Source organism: Nyctereutes procyonoides, unplaced genomic scaffold, assembly GCF_905146905.1.
Source record: "Nyctereutes procyonoides isolate TBG_1078 unplaced genomic scaffold, NYPRO_anot_genome, whole genome shotgun sequence".
Lineage (NCBI taxonomy): Eukaryota > Metazoa > Chordata > Mammalia > Carnivora > Canidae > Nyctereutes > Nyctereutes procyonoides.
The window spans coordinates 33,645,692-33,666,523 of record NW_026575140.1 but is presented as its reverse complement, the minus strand read 5'-3'; the positions used below and the strand labels follow the sequence as shown (position 1 = coordinate 33,666,523).

At 38.1% G+C, this 20,832-nt stretch overlaps 1 protein-coding gene across 1 annotated transcript in view; it reads right to left on the bottom strand.

Moving 5' to 3' along the window:
* Positions 1–20,832, bottom strand: part of SCP2 (sterol carrier protein 2) — a 102,653-nt gene that overhangs the window by 25,610 nt on the left and 56,211 nt on the right. Inside the window, exon 12 of the mRNA XM_055305047.1 lies at positions 3,277–3,430. Within this exon, the coding sequence (XP_055161022.1) occupies positions 3,277–3,430 (154 nt within the window). The remainder of the gene's footprint in view (positions 1–3,276; positions 3,431–20,832) is intronic.

The window sequence follows — 20,832 nt, the reverse complement described above, 5'->3', positions numbered from 1 at the left end:
TATTGCAGCACTGAACATTTCTTATCCACACACACTGCTACAACTGCCTCCCCTAAGGACTGCTGGCCTCTGGTCTCTGCACCATACAAATCAAAGTAATGCCAGACTGATCTGCTTAAAAGGCAATATAACCACATGATCTTTTGATAACACTCATTCTGTGGGCTCAGTTCCAAATTCCTGAGTAGAGGATTTAAGGTTTCAAAACCATAATCCAATCTGGTTACAACTGTACCTCCTGTCACCAGCCAACTATTGACTCTGCCCATCTACCAAGGCACACACATAATCTACTCTGTACCCACACAGTACAACCACTCATCAAATCCTGTATTTCAAATCTTTGTACCTATCTATGTACATGCCCGGAATACCCTTCCTCTAAGTTTCTGCTGGGCAATCCTAGTCATCTGGTTTAAATTTACCTTCTCCATAATAATTTCTTTCTTTGGGCTTCAACAGCATTTTGAAAAACTTATTGCCTGGTGTTGGGGGACAGGTAGTGGGAACTCCTATTCTCCATGTTGGAACTGGGTCTGGGAACCCTAAAAGACCTTAAAATGATCTTGTTTAAAACTGTATTTGTACCATTAGATTCAAGAATCGTTTTCCCAGCTTTGGCCTTTAGAGTGAGTTATGTTATATCACTAAAACTATCAATACTACCTTCAATATTTTCTTATTAGTCATTAATTCTTATTAGTCATGCGTACAGGTATCCCTGCTTTTCAAAAGTTCATGTTACTTCGCTTCTACGAAAGGCCTACATTAGTATACCTGTTTTTGCTAACCAAAAGAAATCCAAAGAGGATTTTGGTTTAAAAAAAAAAAAAAAAGGTAAAAAGAGGTAATAGCATTTAACGTTTGTTTTGTAGCAAGCCATTTTAGAGGCAGTGTGTACATGGAGAGTCACCTCCCCCATGTTCTCTCCCCAAGAACTACACTCAGCAGGAGCCACAGCTGTGGCTGTGAGCATCTGTGCTTTTTCTCAATTTATTCTGTGCATCCGTTAGCAAGATGTGTCCTAACAGAAAAGCATAAAAGAGGTCATTCTGGGGTCTGGGAAACACTCAAGAATTTTTCCAAATAGGTTAATGGTATAACTTCTTTCCTTCACACCATTTTGGCTTAAGAAAAGTTTCACAGGAACGCTCTACTTTTGGACAGCATGGGAAGCCTGTATATCATCTGGATTTTCTTTTCATACTTCTGCTTTCCTACAAATAACACTGTAGTTATTTTGAACAACTCAATCTCCCAATTTTTTAGTCTCCTGAAATTAAGATACTATGAGAATCCCATGTTTAAAATAGAATTTGTTGCCGCCGATTCATAAACTTCTAATCTGAGCCAATTAGATACTATTCTAATACTGCAGTTAGCTCTTTATAGTTTGGCTTTTACTGAGTGTTTTCAACTCCAAATATGAACTAGATGGAATTCTGGAAGACAGTACAGACTGATGATCATCTTTAGGAGGAAAATTCAAAAATTCAACATCCTATCACCTTTTTATTTGATTCAATTCAAGAAACATTCACTCTTTATGACAGAGAGCCTTACAGGGGTTGAAAGAAGTCACAACAGTCTTAGACCTCAAGGATTTCATATAATAAGGGGAATAAAAGTGTGGATATGCTACAACTAAGCCCAAACTGAATATGGGTCCAAAGGAACGGAGTGCTGTGGATATTTAAGGAAGATGGTACTGGAGATGGGCCTTCAATGATAGAACTCACAACAGAAATGACATTCCAGGAAGAGAAAGAAAAGTGAAAGCACAGAGAGAAGAGACTTATGAGCTTGTAAAACATAAGAGTATAACGGATTCTGAAAAGAAGTGTGTCACATACCCTTTGTGGAACCGAAAGTGTGAAAAATAAATAAATAATTACCAAGAATTTCCAGGAGAGAAAAAAAAAAAAAAAGAGGGCTAGTTAGTGTTGACAGCTACTGCAGGGTTAAAGTTAAACAAGAAAAGAAAACAAAGACAAGAACATTTCATAATCACCGGTAGCCTTACCTGATCTCAGTGGTGATGTAGAAAAAATAGACACTAAGATAGATACTTCAGCGTGGGGAGGAAAAAAAGTGGCCCAGTATAAAAGGCTCATGGCAAAAGAAAATGAGGCAAGAAAAAAAATGTTATCATATGTAAGACCTGACCATGTTTGCTAACAGAGGAAAGAAGTCAGTAGAAAAGCAAAGAGGAAAAGACTCAAAAGGGAGAAGGTATAGTTAATATTTGGAACGAAGTTACAGAACAGTTGGAAACAAAAGCATGCAAGGAGGACAGCTAGGCCTTGGGAAGGAAGAGGGACTTTTTGCCTGTGGGAAGGATGAGTGAGCACTAAAGAGACCAGAGCGAGGAAGCTGGGGGTCCTGAAAGGCCTGGAACAGAAAGCGCTGGCGGAGTGGAGGTGCACGGGCATTTGACGAGGACAGGAAGAGAACCAGCAAGAGCCCAAGAAAAGGGCTTCCAGCCGCAGTGAGGCCTTAGCTGCATTCAGAGTCATACATGTGCAGAGATCCAATCAGCATATTTTTTTTTATTTATTTATGATAGTCACACAGAGAGAGAGAGAGAGAGAGAGAGAGAGAGAGAGAGGCAGAGACACAGGCAGAGGGAGAAGCAGGCTCCATGCACCGGGAGCCTGACGTGGGATTCGATCCCGGGTCTCCAGGATCGCGCCCTGGGCCAAAGGCAGGCGCCAAACCGCTGCGCCACCCAGGGATCCCTCCAATCAGCATATTTGATAACTTTCTCCAAACAATCTCAGAAACCTGGGAGGCTATGCAGGGAGAAAGCAATTCTGAGAAGGGAATCGTAAAAAGTGAATCACTCTGGTTGTCAGGTCTAAGACGAGTATTTTTAGGTCAGCACTCTCTTTTGACTGTGCTGGGGTTTGGGGGGGGGGTCTGTTTTTTTGTTTTAAGCAGTCTCCACACGCAGCATGGAGCCCAGTGGAGGGCTTGAACTCACCACCCCGAGAGCAGGACTTGAGCTCAGACCAAGAGTCCCTCCCTCAGCCCACCGAGCCACCCGGGCGCACCGGTACTGCCTCCTTTGTGTACAAAATTTTCCTAAGGCTGGTTAAGTCTAAAAGCTAATCGCCAGTTCAAAGACCTTAAAGCCGGGACCACCAAAGCAGAGCCCTGTGGTATTCATTGAGTTCTGGACGATAAAATACGGACTTTCCACTTGTGCAACATCATCGGCTACGAAAAAAAAAAAATCAAGGCTCGTTAGCAGGCGACACCCAGAGAGCCACTTACCTGGCAGCTTCAGGAAAGCCCATCTTGTAGAGCGTCACAACCACGGCTCCTCCAATGCCTAGATTGTGCTGCAGAGCAACCTTTGCACCAGGAACTTGCCTCTTTCCGGCTTCCCCTCTCAGCTGCCAGCAGAGCTCGGCGCACTGAGCCAGACCTGACAAGTCGAGCACCGAGCAGTCAGGCTCCGCGGCGCTAGCACGCGGCCCCGCCGGCTCCTCCGGCCGGACCGGAGCCCACGCGGGACCGCGGCTCTTGAGTAGCAGGCCGAGAGAATGTTTGCATAAATAAGAACTTCGCTTAAAAGCCACGACAGTATCGGCAGCCAGTTTTGTAGGGTTGTTCCCCCCCCCCCCAAATCTGTACCTAGACAATATTCTTCAGGCTTAAGAAATTTCCTGCACTCTTTAAAAATCCAACCTGTTGGGACGCCCGGGTGGCTCAGAGGTTGAGCACCTGCCCTGGGCCCAGGGCGTCATCCTGGAAAATTAAGTAAACTGTGAATGGTTACAAGGCAGGCTCCTCTAGAACTGACATTAGATAGAACCCCTGTCTCCTGATTTACATTTGTCTTTCTACCAGACCAACTATTCAAGGGTACCTGAGTTAAGAAGATTCTAACAGGATACACTGATTTCCATCATGCAGGCAGAGCTATACAGGTCTACCTACAATGTATGTTCTTCCATCTACATACCCAATCACATGTCCTTTTTTTTTTTTAAAAAAAAGATTTTATTTATTTATTCCTGAGAGAGAGAGAGAGAGGCAGAGACACAGGCAGGCTCCACGCAAGGAGCCCGACGTGGGACTCGATCCCAGGACCCCAGGACCATGCCCTGGGCTGAAGGCAGCTCTAAACCACTGAACCATTTTCTGCCCCCAATCACATTTTCTGATTCCTGAGTTACCGGTGACAATTTCCAAGGAAAACCACAGGTCCAAAATGCTGTCATTTAGACTGAGTTCACAAACCAAGGCTTAAGTCCTCATCTAATTGTAGTTTCAACCTCCCCCAGAAATGCAGTCTTAACTAGTCAGGAATTTTTTGATCAGTGCCGCGGAGTCTGCCACCTGGGCCCTCTGCATCTCCCCAAGATGAGGTAGCCTGCATGATAAGACCCTTTGCTTTTCCACCTAAGGGAAAGCACTCTTGCTGGAACAATCTTTTTGCTAAGAACTTTTTGCCTCACTCTCCTGTAAAAACCTTCCATTTTGTACAACCCTTCAGAGCCCCCCCCCCATTTGCTAGATGATGCCCAATTCATGAATCATTTATTAAAGCCAATTAGGTCTTTAAAATTTAGTCAGTTGAATTTTTGCTATTTAACAAACCCAAACCTCCTCAAGAAATTTAACTGCAACTTCTTATTTCCAAGCAGTAACTGTGTATTTACAGAATATATATCTTAAGCACTGTTTTATAATAGGTAACTCTACAACCTATAATGATTTTTTGAATTGTGAACATTCTGAATATTAATGAAGAAGATCAATGTGAAACTTTGGGGTAATTAATTTTACTAGAAATCTGCCCTATAGAAAGCTCAACCATTTAATGAATATGTGAAAGGCAAAAAGTATTCACACGCATCTTATATACACATGGGCAGAAAAATACAGCTAGTTTTCTTCATAAAATAATAAATATACATAGTTCGTAATATTTGAGAAAATACTCAACCTTACTTTGGTTAAACAGAAAAATGCCATTTTTTAACCAAATTGGTAAGGATGCTTTTTTTGTTTGTTTTGTTTTAGGTAAGAATGTTTAAAATAGGGCTAATCAATGCTGGGGAGACAACCAAGACAGTCACTTCCATACAGTACTGGCGAAAGTTCAAATCAGTGCAACCTTTTTGGAAAGCAATGTACAAAATTAAGAGCCTTGAAAATGCCTTGAAAACCATTCTACAGAAATAAGAATAGGCAAAGTTTTACAGAAAAGGCTATCTTCATCATATTGTAACAGTGAAAAACTAGATAATCTAGAATGGTTATATAAATTATGAACTATCCATTCATATAACAAAGCACTATGTTTCTATTTAAAACACTTATAAAATGTTTAACAATTTAGGAAAAATTTAGGAAAATGTTAAACAATTTAGGAAAACAATTGTATATATTATATATATATATACACACAAAAAACTGACATATAATCTTAGTAAAACATGCAAAGAACCAATATTAATCTAACCATCCATCCAACAAATATTTTATGGCCTAATATGTTCCAGACACTCTTCAAGGCTCAGAAGATCCAGCAATAAACAAAGTAGGCAACTTTTTTCCCTTATGAAGCTCATAGTCTTGCAATATAAAGATGCAAGCATTTACAATACAGCCTACTATGGGGGTAGCATTATCATAATGGGGAGTGGCAGGTAAGGAGGCAGGCAGAATGAAATAGAGCAGGAGGAGAAGAAGGTCTTGTCATTTATTTGCTTTTGATAAAAGATGAGTGTACGAAAGCATACTGATTATTTGAGGTTTCCAGTTGTCTACTTTCATAATAAACTGGGATTTCTTGAATTTCTAGAATCTGGACCTGTGAAGGTGGAAGTCAAAAGTTGACCTCAGAAATCCACTTAGCAAGAAGGCATAGCAGTTATGAAAGCATTAGCCTAGGACTTCACTACATATAGTCTGGTTGCTACTGAAAACAAACAACTCAAATATAAACCAAGCACTCCACTATTAAATATATAAAGAATTGACAATGTAATATAAAGTGCTAATAAAGATAAGTACTAAGTGCAATGGAAAACCTCAGAATGGAAAGACTAGGGAAAAACATGTTGAGATACTATCTGAGGTCTTTTTCTTTTCCTGCTTCCTTGACCCCATCACTCTTCTTTATACCATTAAGACAGACAAGTACAAAAAAGTCATAATTCAGCTTTAGTTTACATTAGACATCTAAAGGCCTTAAAATAAACAACATAAAAAAAGGCATGGTTTTCTATTATCAGATCCTGGCTTTTTGAGAAAGAAAAGCGTTGCTGAGCTTCAAAAGCAAAAAACTTTACTAGACTCAGCATGCACCAAAGAGTGCATATTTATGGAAGAGCAGTTTTTCCCTCTAAAAGTTACCAACCCAGAATGCTATCAAATACAAAATATATTTCAAAACCAAAAGTAACATAAAAACATTTTTATTTTTTTTAAGATTTTATTTATTTATTCATGAGAGACACAGAGAGAGAGGCAGAGACACAGGCAGAGGGAGAAGCAGGCTCCATTCAGGGAGCCTGATGTGGGACTCAATCCCAGGACCCCAGGATTATACCCTGAGCCAAAGGCAGGCGCCAAACCGCTGAGCCACCCAGTGATCCCCCAATATAAAAACATTTTTAAACACACAAAGCTGAAAGATTTCACTACCATACTGCAACATCCACACCATAGAAATGTTAAAAAGGAAGTCCATTAGGCAGAAGGAAAATGATAGTAGATAGAAAAAAAGATCTACACGAAGGAATGAAGAGCACTGGAAGTAGTAACTATATGGGTAAATGAATAAGGTCTTCTTTTATTATTTAAATCTCTTCAAATAAGATAAAAATAAAATGGAGTAAAAAGTAATCCAAAAGAAGGCTGAAAAAAAAATAGGCAAAAGGGAGTAACAAATAGCAGTGACAGAGAGAACACAAATAACAAGACAAACTCAAACCTAAGCATATTAATAATCACATCAAATGTAAATAGTCTAAACACCCAATTAAAGGCAGAGATTCTAAGAATGGGGGGGGAGCAAGACTCAATTAAATGATGCTAATGCATTTTATTTTTTTTAAAGATTATCTATTTTAGAGAGAGAACAAGAGAGCAAGCAAGCAGGGGGAGGGGCAGAGGGAAAGAGAATCCTATCTTGACTGTGGTGATAGTTTCACAGATAAATACATATATATATATATATGTCAGAACTTCTTAAGTTTTACACTTTAAAATCAGTTGATTATAAGTTGATTTTACCTCAATAAAGCCATTAAAATAATAAAATAAAATGTGAGATATATAGGCACAATTTTCCTTTCCCTTCCTTTTACTTGGCAAGAGCAATAAAAGTCAGAGCCTGCTCCTAGCTATCTCTACCTGCCAACAGGTATCAAGAGTAAACACTCTTCACTTGGGTTTCATTTCCCCTTGCACTGGAGAGTATTCATTACTCTAATGATAAAACTTAACTTTCCTCACATCACAATGGCAAAAATGCAAAGTTCTTAACAATGGGAATAAGGCTACGTAGCCTGTAGAACATGATAAAAGGCTAAAATAGATGCTTTGATAAAAAGCTACTTAGGCCTTACTGACTTACTGACATTTTAGAGTCAGTATTAGATTTAGGTCTTGCCAGTCATCATCCTAGGATGTATTTCTTTTGGTGACCTCTTACAGAGTAGAAGAGGAAAGCCATAATTTGAGTATGCTAGGTCTGGTCTCCTGCCTCAAATTTAATTTACTCTCTTTCCATTTTCATCCAAATCTTTAAAACCTATGTTTATGGGATCCCTGGGTGGCGCAGCGGTTTGGCGCCTGCCTTTGGCCCAGGGCGCGATCCTGGAGACCCGGGATCGAATCCCATATCGGTCTCCCGGTGCATGGAGCCTGCTTCTCCCTCTGCCTGTGTCTCTGCCTCTCTCTCTCTCTGTGACTATCATAAAATAAAAATAAAATTAAAAAAAATAAAATAAAACCTATGTTTATAATACCTACAAAAGTATTAAAACATGTAAACAAAAATCATGATAGAATAATGTGTACCATTAAATATATCAAGAACAATGTGAATTCAGTAGGACAAATAATTATATCACATTGTAGGATCAGAACATTTTCAAATTAGAAAGGATCTAAGATCTCATCAAATCTCAGGCCCTAACAAATAGGCAATTCCCCTTACAACATTCACATCAAATTGGTAACTTGTATTTTTCATACACAGCCTCTGGGCAAGGAAATACATGCTCTCAGGTAACAACCAATTCCACTTTTGGGAAGCTATGTGAGACAGTAATTTCCTACATCAGCCCCAAATCTAGCTTCCCATGAATTTTTCCTAATTCTTCCCACACTAGACAAGTTTATCCTCTCTACTTCATGCCACCTTTCAGATGTTAAAGGAACTATAATTTATTCAACCATCCCCTTTACATGTGCAAACTCTTGTACTGAGCACTGTTTAGGATACAGAGACGAAGGAAATATGGATTATGCCTTTACAGGCTCAGTCAAATGGGGAGATTTTTTTAAAAGCCACAAATGTCAAAAAAGAAGTACTGAGAAAGTATAACGAGTTCAAAAAAGAGAAATATTAATTCAATCTATGGAAAGGATAAAGAAATTAGGGAAAGCATCATAAGGCAAGTAACACTTGAGACGGATCTTGAAGATGGGCATTTCTCCAGAGGAAAAAGCATTAGTCAGTATAGTGGTTAAGAGCTTGGACTCTAGAAATACACTGCCTGGGTCTGAATCCTAACTTTGCCACTAGTTTGGTGACTTTGGGCAAGTTACTCTGTGCTTTTATTTTCCACTTTTATAAAATACAAAATTAGACATGAGAATTACATGAAGAATACTTAGAACAGTGAGTGCCCAGCACTTTGCACCATGTAAATGTTTGCTGTTGTTGTTATTCAGAAAACATCAAAGATAAGAGTTTGCAGAGGTGAGGAATTAAAGATATCTGGGAAAAGCAAACAGTTCATTTTAACTTAAACATTTCAACATTTTGGTTTCACCCAAACACCCAGCTAGATATAAATGTTAGCACAAAACCTGGCCTGTGGTAGGCAATTAGTAAATCTTTATCCTGCTACTTTTCTTTCCCATTTTCTTCTCCTCATAGTTCTAGTTTATATTTTGCCTGAATTTGTGCATTGTGCCTTGCATAATGATTATTTGCATGATCACATTACTCGTCTGTAGTATCCTTCCTGAGGGCAATGTTCTCTTGCATATCCTAGCCCTAGATCCCAAACCCAGCTGTGCAGGAGAAGCTCTTGGCAGGACTTAAAAACATACAAGTCATTAGGCTCAACCAGAAAAAGGACAGAGAATTTCCAAGGGAGGGCAGGAGTATCATATATTTTTAAAAGCTATAGGAGATTCCGAATCAGTACATCAGTAGATGCCATATTTGAGAACCAATCACTTAGATCACCCAATGATAAAGTAGGCACACAATAAGCATTTGTCGAACTCTCATGGACTGAAAAATGGAGGATCAGGACCTAAAACTAGGTCAAAGCCATACAGAAAAGGCACTAAATGCCAGGCTTAATTAGCACAAAAGGCCAAACTAAATAACCAACTTTCAGCTTCAAAACACCAATCCCTTCTAAGAAGCTTTGTCTTAAATCACTTTCATGCCTTTTCAGCAGATCACAAATATTAATATACATTTTCAAAAACAGGGATAGCTAATAATAAGCTAAAGTCAAATTTTATTTATTCATTTCAAACAAGTGTTCAGTAAACTTTAATGCAATATCTATGAAAGCACATTAAAAACAAATAAAATATGATACTATTATTTGAATACTAACAATTTAAAAATCTAAGTTTTAATGTGATTTTTTTAATTGGAAAATCTAAAAGGGCGGCACCTGGGTGGCACAGTCAGTTAAGCATCCAACTCTTGGTTTCAGCTCAGGTATGATCTCAGGATCATGAGATCAAGCCCTACATTGGGCTCCATGCTGAGTGCAGGACCTGTTTAAGACTCTCTCTTTCTCTGCCCTTCCCACTGCTCTCTCTCTCAAAGAAATAAGTAAATCAAGAAAGAAAGAAAGAAAGAAAGAAAGAAAGAAAGAAAGAAAGAAAGAAAGAAAGAAAGAAAGAAAGAGAAAGAAAGAAAAGAAAGAAAGAAAGAAAAGAAAGAAAGAGAAAGAAAGAAAGAGAAAGAAAGAAAGAAAGAGAAAGAAAGAATTATAGATCCAAAAGGAATTCATGATTTTGAACTAACAATAAACAAAGTATTCACCTCAAATGCTTAAACCCTATTTTTTCCTATTACAGGTACTGTTTTATGGCAACTAGAAGCATTTTTTCATCCAGATCTGGATAAGTTAAAATTGGAAACCATATCATGAAGCTTTAATTTTAAAGCTAATTTTCCAACACTGAGTTCCCACCAGAGTAGCAATATCTTACAATTAAACTAACACCATTTGTAGAAGAACACTACACACTGTCCCCACCCCATCATAAGTTGGTATGTTTTGGAAGCACTTAACTATTTTCTGATTTTCTTAGAATCCTATTGCAATTTGTTATCCAAGTAACCAGGGCAAAATATTTAAACTACTTCAGAGCTGTCATTCTGATACATTTTCCAAGAATCTGAATTCTTTCTTGACTATAGCTAATGGCCATGTGTCAGATTTACTTGAACTATATTCAAATCCTAAATATGTAGCAAGTAAACATTTATACTTCAATAATTCCTTATCCCTATTCAGACTACAAATCAAATCAGCAAAATCAGTACGTTTTCCTCCCAAAATGCTACCCCTCCACTAACCATTATCCCTAATGATCGATGATAAAAGGAATATGTTACCAACAGCATTGACTAAAATATTAGAAAGGGTAGGGTGCCTGGATGCCTCAGTTAGCTGAACATCAGACTCTTGATCTCAGCTCAGGTCTTGATCTCAGGGTTGTGAGTTCAAGCCCTGCATTGAGATCTACGCTGGGGGTGGAGCCTAGTTAAGAAACAACAATCGATCCAACCATCAATCAATCAATAAAAATATCAGGTGTTTTATGTTAGCTTTTTAGTGCCAGGGTTAAGAAGCAGATGAACTGCCAAGACTGACAAAATTTCTTACATTTGATAAAAGAATCTAATGTTGACATTAGATTAAAAAAAAAAGTGTTCCTGGGGCATCTGAGTGGCTCAGTCAGTTAACTGCCTTCAGCTCAGGTCATGATCTCAGGGTCCTAGGATCAAGCCCCACATCAGGCTCCCTGTTCAGTGGGGAGTATGCTTCTTCCTCTCCTTCTCCCCCTCCCCACTCATGCTCAAGCTCTCTCTCTCCAATTAACAAATAAAATCTAAAAACAAAAACAAAAACTTTACGAATTTGATGAATAAAACATTACATTATTTTTAAAAATATAAGTACACTCTATTGTTGGGACTATACATTGTATTATCTTTTTTGAAAAAATTTGGCAATGTCTACCAATTTTTAAAGATATACTAACCTTTGACATAGTGAGTCCATTGTTTTGAATTTATCTTGATCTACATGCAAAAGTATGCAAAGACCCAAAGATGCTTATCGCAGCATTGTTTATAATAGAAAAATCGACACCACAAATATGTCTACTAGGTAGGGCTAGGTAAATTTCTTAAAATGAAAATACTGTGCAGGCATTTAAAAAGAGTAAATAATATCTATAAGTGATAATATAAAAAGATTTTTAAGATGTAAATAAAGCCGTCTACAACGTGGTAAATATACATATATATAACACATACATATAGAAAGGTTGTATATAGCCAAGATATGGAAGCCGCACATGTGTCTATCCATAGATGAATGGAGAAAGAAGATGTGGTATATACATATATACAATGAACTATTACTCAGCCATAAAACAGGATGATATCTTGCCACTCACAACAACAATACCTAGAAGGCATTATGCTAAGTGAAATAAGTCACACAGAGAAAGGCAAATACCATATGATATCACTTATGTATGGAATCTAAAAAACAAAACAAATGAATGAACAAGTAAAAAGTAGAAACAGACCTATACATATAGAGAACAAACTGATGGTGCCAGAGGAAGGGGGTGGGGAGATGGGCTAAATGGGTGAAGGAGAATGGGAGACAGGCAGTTATGGAATGAATAAGTCATTGGGATAAAAGATACAGCATGGAGAATATAGTCAATGGTACTGTAATAGCATTGTATGGTGACAGATTGTAGCTACACTTGTGGTGAGCATAACACAATGTATAGACTTGTCCAATCACTATGCGATACACTTGAAACTAATGTAACGTTATGTGTCAACTATACTTTATAACAACAAAAAAGAAAGATTGTAAAAATCACACATAGAAATCACACATAGAAATATACATTTCTAAAAGCATAACAATTTGGGAGAAAATACCAAAAAAATAATAAAAGAGGTTGACTCTAAGGAATAGAACTAAGGGTAGAAAGGAAGAGAAAGACATGTTAAATGTTAACATTTGTCATCCTGCTAGAATATTAAAAACCATATGACAATCCTGTGGAGAACTATTTGGCAGCTTTTTATACAGTTAAACATACATCTGCCCTCTGACTGACCCATTTTACTCTGAGAGAAATGTAAAAGGTATGTCCATAAATAGGTTTGTACAAAAAATGTTCATAGCATCCTTATTCATAATGGCCTCAAACAAGAAGGAACTCAAATATCCATCAATAGGAGAATGGATAAACAAACTGGTATATGGAATACTACTTGGCAATAACAAAGGACGAACTATTGATACAAGAAAAATTTGTATTAGTCTTAGCCTAATTGAAGGAGAAGGGTTTAGAGAATGGGGAAGATGTCTGAGGGAAGTCAAGGTTCATCTATGTTGTAGCATCTATCAGTACTTCATTTCTTTTATGCTTAAGAATATTTCATTGTATGAATATACCACATTTTGTTTATCCCTTTATTAGCTGATGACAGACATCTAGGTTGTTTTCATCTTTTTGGCTATTATAAATAATGCTGCTATAAACAATTGTGTTTTGTGAAAATGGTGTACTTTATTACGTGAAAGTTACATCTCAATTTTAAGAAAGAATATGGATGTGAAAAATCATATTATTACTACAAAGCATGATTTCTGAGTGTTTCAGTGAATGGCAGAACAAAAATATCTCAGAATGGCAAACAAGTTAATTATAATAAAAATATGTTCCTTCAGGGGAGAAAAAAGTTATGTCGATAAAAGCAACCTGAAATGCCACATTCATCTCCTGATGAAAAGAAGTGTTTCATATGAGAGCGAAGAAGCTGTCTAAAAGAATTTAAATCACTATCTTTAATGTAAGCTGCAATTCTTTTTTTTTTGGTCTTTTTCTAAATTTTAATTCCAGTAGGGTTAACATATAGTGTTATATTAGTTAGAGGTATACAATACAGTAATTCAGTAATCCTACACATTACTCAGGGCTCATCAAGGTAAGTTTACTCTTGGGGCACCTGAGTGGCACAGCCAGTGCCCAACTCTTGGTTTTGGCTCAGGTCATGATCTCAGGGTTGTGAAATCAAGCCCTATGTCAGGCTTTGCGCTCAGCATGGAGTCTTCTTAAAAGATTCTCCCCCCAGCCCCCCTAAAAAAGAAAAAAGACTCTCTCCCTTGGGGCACCTGGGTGGCTCAGTGGTTTGGGCCAGGTCATGATCCCTGGGTCCTGGGATTGAGTCCCGCATCTGCTTCTCTCTCTGCCTATGTTTCTGCCTCTCTCTCTATCTCTCATGAATAAATAAATTAAATCTTAAAAAAAAAAAAACCTCTCTCTTTCCCTCTACCTTTCCTGACCCCCTGAACTCTCTTTCCCTCAAATAAACAAATCTCTAAAAATATATATTTACTCTTAATCCCCTCACCTGTTTTACCCACACACACACACACACACACCTGCACTCTGATAACCATCTGTTTGTTCTTGGGCTGCTTCCATAATCTGGCTCTTGTATATACAGCTACAACAAACATAGGGGTGCATTTTTCTTTTCAAATTAGTATTTGAGTCTCTTTAGGCAGCATATACATGGGTCTTGCTTTTATATCCATTCCATCACCTTGTCTTTTGATTGTGGACTGTTTAGTCCATTTACATAAGGTAATTATTGATAGGTATGTATTTAGTGCCATTTTGTTACTTGTTTGATGTTTGTTTTTGTAGTTCTCTGTTCCTTTCTTCTCTTGCTTTCTTCTCTCATGATTTGCTGGCTTTCCTTAGGGATATACCTGGATTCTCTTCTCTTTATTTTTGCTCATCTATTACTGGTTTTTTATTTGTGGTTACCGATAGGTTTATATATAACATTATGCACACAGCAGTCTTATTAAGGTCATGGTCAATTAAGTTTGAAGCTAATATTTACTCTTCTCCCCACCTTCACATTTTGGGTGTAGGGTGTCACATTTCACATTCTTTTATTCTGTGAATACTTTGATTTTTATAGATATACTTATTTTTACTGCTTTTGTGCTTCCTACTTTTCTTATTCCTACTTATGGTCTTTCCTTTCCACCCAGAGTCCTCTTTAACATTTCTTGTAGGGCTGGTTCAGTGGTCAAGAATTCCTTTAACTTTTGTTTGTCTGGAAAATTCTTTATCTTTCTATTCTGAATGATAGCCTTCATAGATAGAATATTCTTGGCTGCAGGTTTTTTTTCTTCCAGCATTTTGAATATATCATGCCACTCTTTTCTGGTCTGCAAAGTTTCTGCTGAAAAAAATCAACTAACAGTTTTCAGGGGTTTCCCTTGTATGTAACTTTTCTTTTTTCTTGATGATTTTAAAATTTTCTCTGTATCACTACTTTTTGCATTTTAATTACTATGTATCTTGGTGCATTCCTCCTTGCATTGATTTTATTGCCTTCTGTATTTCCTAGATCTATATTGCTGGTTTCCTTCCCCATACTTGGGGAAGTTTTCAGCTATTACTACTTCAAATAAATTTTCTGTCCCCTTTCCTCTCTTCTTCTGAGATCTCTATAATGCAAATATTATTACACTTGTTGGGAGTCACTGAGTTCCCTATTTTCTTTTACTATTATTGATTTTTCTCTTTCCTCTTCATCTTGATTGCTTTCCATTATTCTGTCCTCCACATTGTTTATCCATTTTTCTGCTTCCCCAATCTACTATTTATTCCATCTAGTGTATTTTTAATTTCAGTTTTGAGTTATCTCTGGTTCTTTTTTATGTTTTCTATCTCTGTTGAGGGTCTCACTGAAGTCCTCCACTCTTTTCTCAAGTTCAGTGAGTAGTTTTACGACCATTACTTTTAAATCTCTATCAGGGATATTACTTTTCTCTGTTTTGTTTAGGTCTCTTGCTGCGATTTTTGTCTTGTTCTTTCATTTGGGACATATTCCTCTGTCTCCTTATTTAGTTTAACTCTGTGTCTGTTTCTTTTTATTTTTTTCTGTGTCTGTTCCTATGTGTCAGGAAAGTCAGCTACATCTCCTACTCTTGAATGTAGCAGCCTTATGAAGGAAAGGTCTTATTGTGCTCTCCAATGCAATGTCCCCTATTTACCAGAATCTGGTGTCTCTTATGTATGTTGCATGCATTGTACTGTTGTAGCTGAGATGCTTTTGCCTTCGGTCCTATCCTCAGTAATGACTCTCTTTGCCTGCTGTAGACAGGGTTTGGTGCCTGTGTTGTTAGTGGGTCAGTCCTGAGCCACCTTGGGCTTAGTTGAGTCAAGAAATTTGTCAGAAATGCAGTAGCACCAAACTGCGGGGCACTTTCCCTATGTTGTCTCCTGGGAAACATGGGTGGGCAGGACCTGCAGTGTGACCAGATGTCTGCCCCTAGCCCACTGCTGGGGCTATAGTTAGACTGGTGTGTGTGGTTATCTTCCCCTCTCCCCAGGGCAAGAGTAGCTTTGGAGTGGTGCTGGCCCCTTTTGGGGCTGCCTGCACACTGCCAGGCTGGTAGCACTACTTTGGATGGGCCACAGCCAACGGTGTATGGGAAAAGGCTGATCCAGAGGAAAATGTGGGGGTTTGGCAGGCAGTGTTGGCATGGTCTGTGCTGGTCTGCTGCAGAAGGGGACCTGTAGTCATCCTGTAAAATTCTTACTGAGGCTAGCTAGGTTGGAGGGGACAGGTCTGTGAGGACTAGGTCTACAGTTAGTAAGCTAGGTGGAGAGTGTTGGCACTATACTAGTTCACAGGTGTCCATGTGTCTAGGTTGGGGGTGAGGGCCAGGGAGGGAAATGGCACCTGCCAACTCTTTTGTTTTTAGAGAAGTCTCCCAAAGAACCCTGCCCCTCTAGCACATGCTCTAAGATTTGTAGGCAAATCTTCCTCCTATATACCCCAGGTGTTTTGCAAACTTCTGCTCTATGCTGTATCTCCACAGAGCTGTATGTTGTGCTATCCCTTTAAGGGCTGGGACTCAGATTCCTATAACAATAGTGCAGAAATATTTATTATCACTCAGATTTTTCTATGTCCCATTAGCAAAAAATAAACACTGAAGTATGACCCAACTTTTTTGAGGGCTAAAGAAAGCAGTTTAGTATATTTACCAAATGCAGAAAAATCACTTTATAATATCTGTGTAGCACTGGGATCAAAATTTACATAGAGAAATGGATGCCTTGAGGCTGTCATATTGGAAGAAATATTATTTTCTTTATAAATTAAAGATTGTTCTTTCCCCAAAATGGTTGTAAATTATTTTTCATGTTGTGATACAAACATGGATTTTATTACTAGCTACAAACAGTTAACTAGATCCATTTGGCTTCTTTTTGTAGAAATAATAGGAGAATACTAGCAATTATTGTTTTGGGAATTCTGCTATATGCTTTAATATGTATATTTCCTCATTTAATCCACAGAACAACCCTGTAAGGTAGATACTACATTTTATTCTCATTTTGCAGATCAAACAAACAACAAAAACTAGGAACAACAAAGTTATATACTGAAAAGAATGAAGAGGCTAGGATCAAATCCAAGACTTCATTCATATGAAACACACACCTGCAACCGAGGTACATCCCCTGCATCTTCTTTTCCATTCACAGCCACTGTTCCTAATCTGTGCTATTGTTGCTACTTTCCCACTTCTATTTCTTTTTGTATTCCCATGTATTTTCATGTATAATATTTCAATAAAATTGTTCCAGTATTGCCAATACCTTGATAATAGCCAAATCCAAAGGACTTTTTTCACTCTATCAATCTAACTTTTCTGACCTGACCACTTTTGAAACATTCCTGCTTTGGATAACTGACCAGGTCTCCTCATTATTCTTAAATGTCTCTTCCCCACTTACACCTTTAATTTTTATATCCCCTAGGACTGTATTCTTGGTCTTTGTCCTGGATTTGCCAACATAGCATTTCACATAGTATTTCCTCTGGTTAAGAAGCTCGTTTAACAGCCTCAATGAATGAAATGCAGAAAGAACACCTGCTCACAGCATTCATTGGGCTTACCATGTATTCTATCACCCTGAAGCAGTTGGTCTGAATAATGTAAAGGCCTTTTGAAGACTCTGTAATTGTGCCAGCAATACTTTGCAGGGCTGGAGTCATATCCTCTAAAATACTGAACATGCTGGGGCACCTGGGTGGCTCAGTGGTTGAGGACCTATCTGCCTTTGGCTCAGGTCATGATCCCAAGGTCCTGGGATCAAGTCCCGCACTGGGCTCCCTTGCAGGGAGCCTGTTCTCCTTCTGCTTGTGTCTCTGCCTCTGTGTGTCTCTCATGAATAAACAAAATCTTTAAAAAATATATATTGAACATGTTCTGAATTGATGGTGCTATTTCTCAACAGCCCGAATACAAAATGGATCACTATTATCCCTGATGATCCACTAGCAAAATTTTACTTGCCATTCTTGAAACTTTGGGCTCTGTTAGTTTAAAAGTCTTGAAAACAACAGTAGCTTCACTGCAGTGAAAGAAGAGCCTGCTAACTGGCTTTTGCTGCTGTATACATTTGACAAATGTATAACCACATGTGGCCACCATTGTAGGATGATATAGAACAATCTCATGCCCTAAAAATGCTCTATGCTGTACCTACTCTTCCTTCCCTCTCCCCTAACCCATGATCTTTCTATATTTCCCTAGTTTTGCCTTTTCTAGAATGTCATATATTTGGAATTATATAGCCTGTAAACTTTTCAATTTGGCTTCTTTCACCTAAATAATATGCACTTAAAGTTCTTCCATGTCCATTCATCACTTGATTAACTATTATTTTTTTTATTTTTAGCAATGAATATTACATTGGCTGTACCAGCATTTATTTATTCATTTACCTTTTGAAGGACATTCTGATTGCCTCTAAGTTTTGTCAGTTAAAAAGAAAGCTGCTATAAACGTCCATGTGCAGTTTTTGTGTGGACGTAAGTTTTCAACTCATTTGGGTGAATGTCAATGAGGACAGCTGCTGAATTTTGTGATGGGGGATGATTCATATCTTTTTGATTAAGTTTTTTTAATCCAATATAATTAACATACAGAGTTATATTAGTTTCAAGTGTACAATATAGTGATTGAACAATTCTAGGGACACTTGGGCGACTCAGCAATTGAGCATCTGCCTTTGGCTCAGGGTGTGATCCTGGGGTCCTGGGATCGAGTCCCACATCAGGCTCCTGCATGGAGCCCGCTTCTCCCTCTGCCTGTGTCTCTGCCTCTCTCTCTCTCTCTCTCTCTCTCTCTCTGTGCTCTCATGAATAATAAATGAAATCTTTAAAACAAACAAAAAAAACAATTCTACACATTAGTCAGTGCTCATCATGTTTCATTTTGCAAAAACTCGCCAACATTCGGTGTTGTCATCATTTTGGACTTTGAACATTCTAATATGTATGTAGAGGTATCCTGTAGTTTTAATTTGAAATTCTCTAATGACACATAATGTCGAAGCTCTTTCCAAATGCATATTTGCCATTGTATATCATCTTTGGTGAGGTATCTGGGTCTTTTGCCCAATTTTTAATCATATTGTTCATTTTCCCATTATTTACTTTTAAGAGTTCTTTGTATATTCTAGATAATAGTCCTTTAGCAGCTACAACTTTTGCAAATATTTTCTCCCTGTCTGTTGCTTGTCCCCTTATCCTCTTAAAATTTTGTCTTTTCAAACCCTCTTTTTCTTTATTATTTCCTTCTTGTGTGTTACATAGGTATTTCCTAGTATATCATTTTCATTCTTGCCATTTTACTATATAATTTTTCACTATATATCTTTACTATATATTTTTAAATATTTTTTTCTTTATTTATTTATGATAGTCACAGAGAGAGAGAGAGAGTCAGAGACACAGGCAGAGGGAGAAGCAGGCTCCATGCACCTGGAGCCCGACATGGGACTCGATCCTGGGTCTCCAGGATCGCGCCCTGGGCCAAAGGCAGGCGCCAAACCACTGCACCACCCAGGGATCCCCTTTACTATATATTTTAAAGTTATTTTTTAGTGGTTGCTCTAGGGATTAAAATACGTTAATTTATAGCAACCTAGTTTGGATTAATACCAACTTATTTCAATAATATACAAAAACATTAGCTTTGCTCCCTCCACTCTTTTTCGTGTTGTTACTGTCATACAAATTATATCTTTCTGCAACGTATGCCTATTGACTCAGATTATTGCTTCATAGTATTGGATAGGAGGGGAGAAACTGACTGAAAAATACACTTATATTGTTCTTATATTTATCAATTTGGTTACATTTATTAATGCTCTTTACTTCATATGCTCTTTATTCCACGGTTTAGTGCTCTTTCATTTCAGTCTGAATGACTTTATAAAGTATTTCATATAGGGGAGGTCTAGTGATAAATTCTCTCAACTTTTATCTGAGAATATCTTCACTTCTTCATTTTTAAAGGGTGCATCAGGGACGCCTGGGTGGCTCAGCGGTTGAGCGTCTGCCTTCAGCTCAGGGCGTGATCCTGGAGTCCTGGGATTGAGTTCCATTTCAGGATCCCCGCAAGGAGCTTGCTTCTCCCTCTGCCTATGTGTGTCTCTCATGAATAAATAATATCTTAAAAAACAAGTGGGGGTGTTTCACTGAACACAGAATTCTTATTTAGCACTTTCTTTCATCACACTGCCTCAACGGTTTCTGAAAAGAAATCAGATGTTAGGCATGCCTGGGTGGCTCAGATGGTTAAGTGTCTGCCTTCGGCTCAGGTCATGATCCCAGGGCCCTGGGATCAAGCCCCACATCAGGCTCCCTGATCAGTGGGGAGTCTGCTTCTCCCTCTCCGTCTGCCCCTTCCCCTGCTCATGTTCTCTCTCTCTCGATATCTCTCTGTCTCAAATAAATAAATAAAATCTTAAAAAACAACAACAAAGTCCCCTGTTAAGCCTCACTGAGGACTGCTTCTGCAGGATGAATCTTCTCTGTTTTCAATATTCTGTCTTTGCTTCCAACACTTTGACTATGATGTGTCTAAGCATAAATCCCTTTGAGGTAGTCCTATTTGAAGTTGTTGAACAAGAATATAAATGTTTTTTTCCTCAAGTTTGGGGAGTTACCAGCCATTACTCCTTCAAATACCTTCTCTGTCCCTTTTTTTCCTTCTGGGGCTATTATTGTGTATATATTGTTAGAGTTGCTGCGGTCCCACAGGTCTCTGAGGCTCTGCTCCATTTTTCTTCATTTTTTTTTTCCTGTTCCTTAGCCTGGATAATTTCAACTGACCTACCTTAAAGTTCACTTATTTTTTATTCTGCCTACTTAAATTTGGTGTTAAGCTCCCCTAGTGAATTTTTCATTCCACTTACTATAATCCTCAAAGCCAGAATTTATTTGGTTCT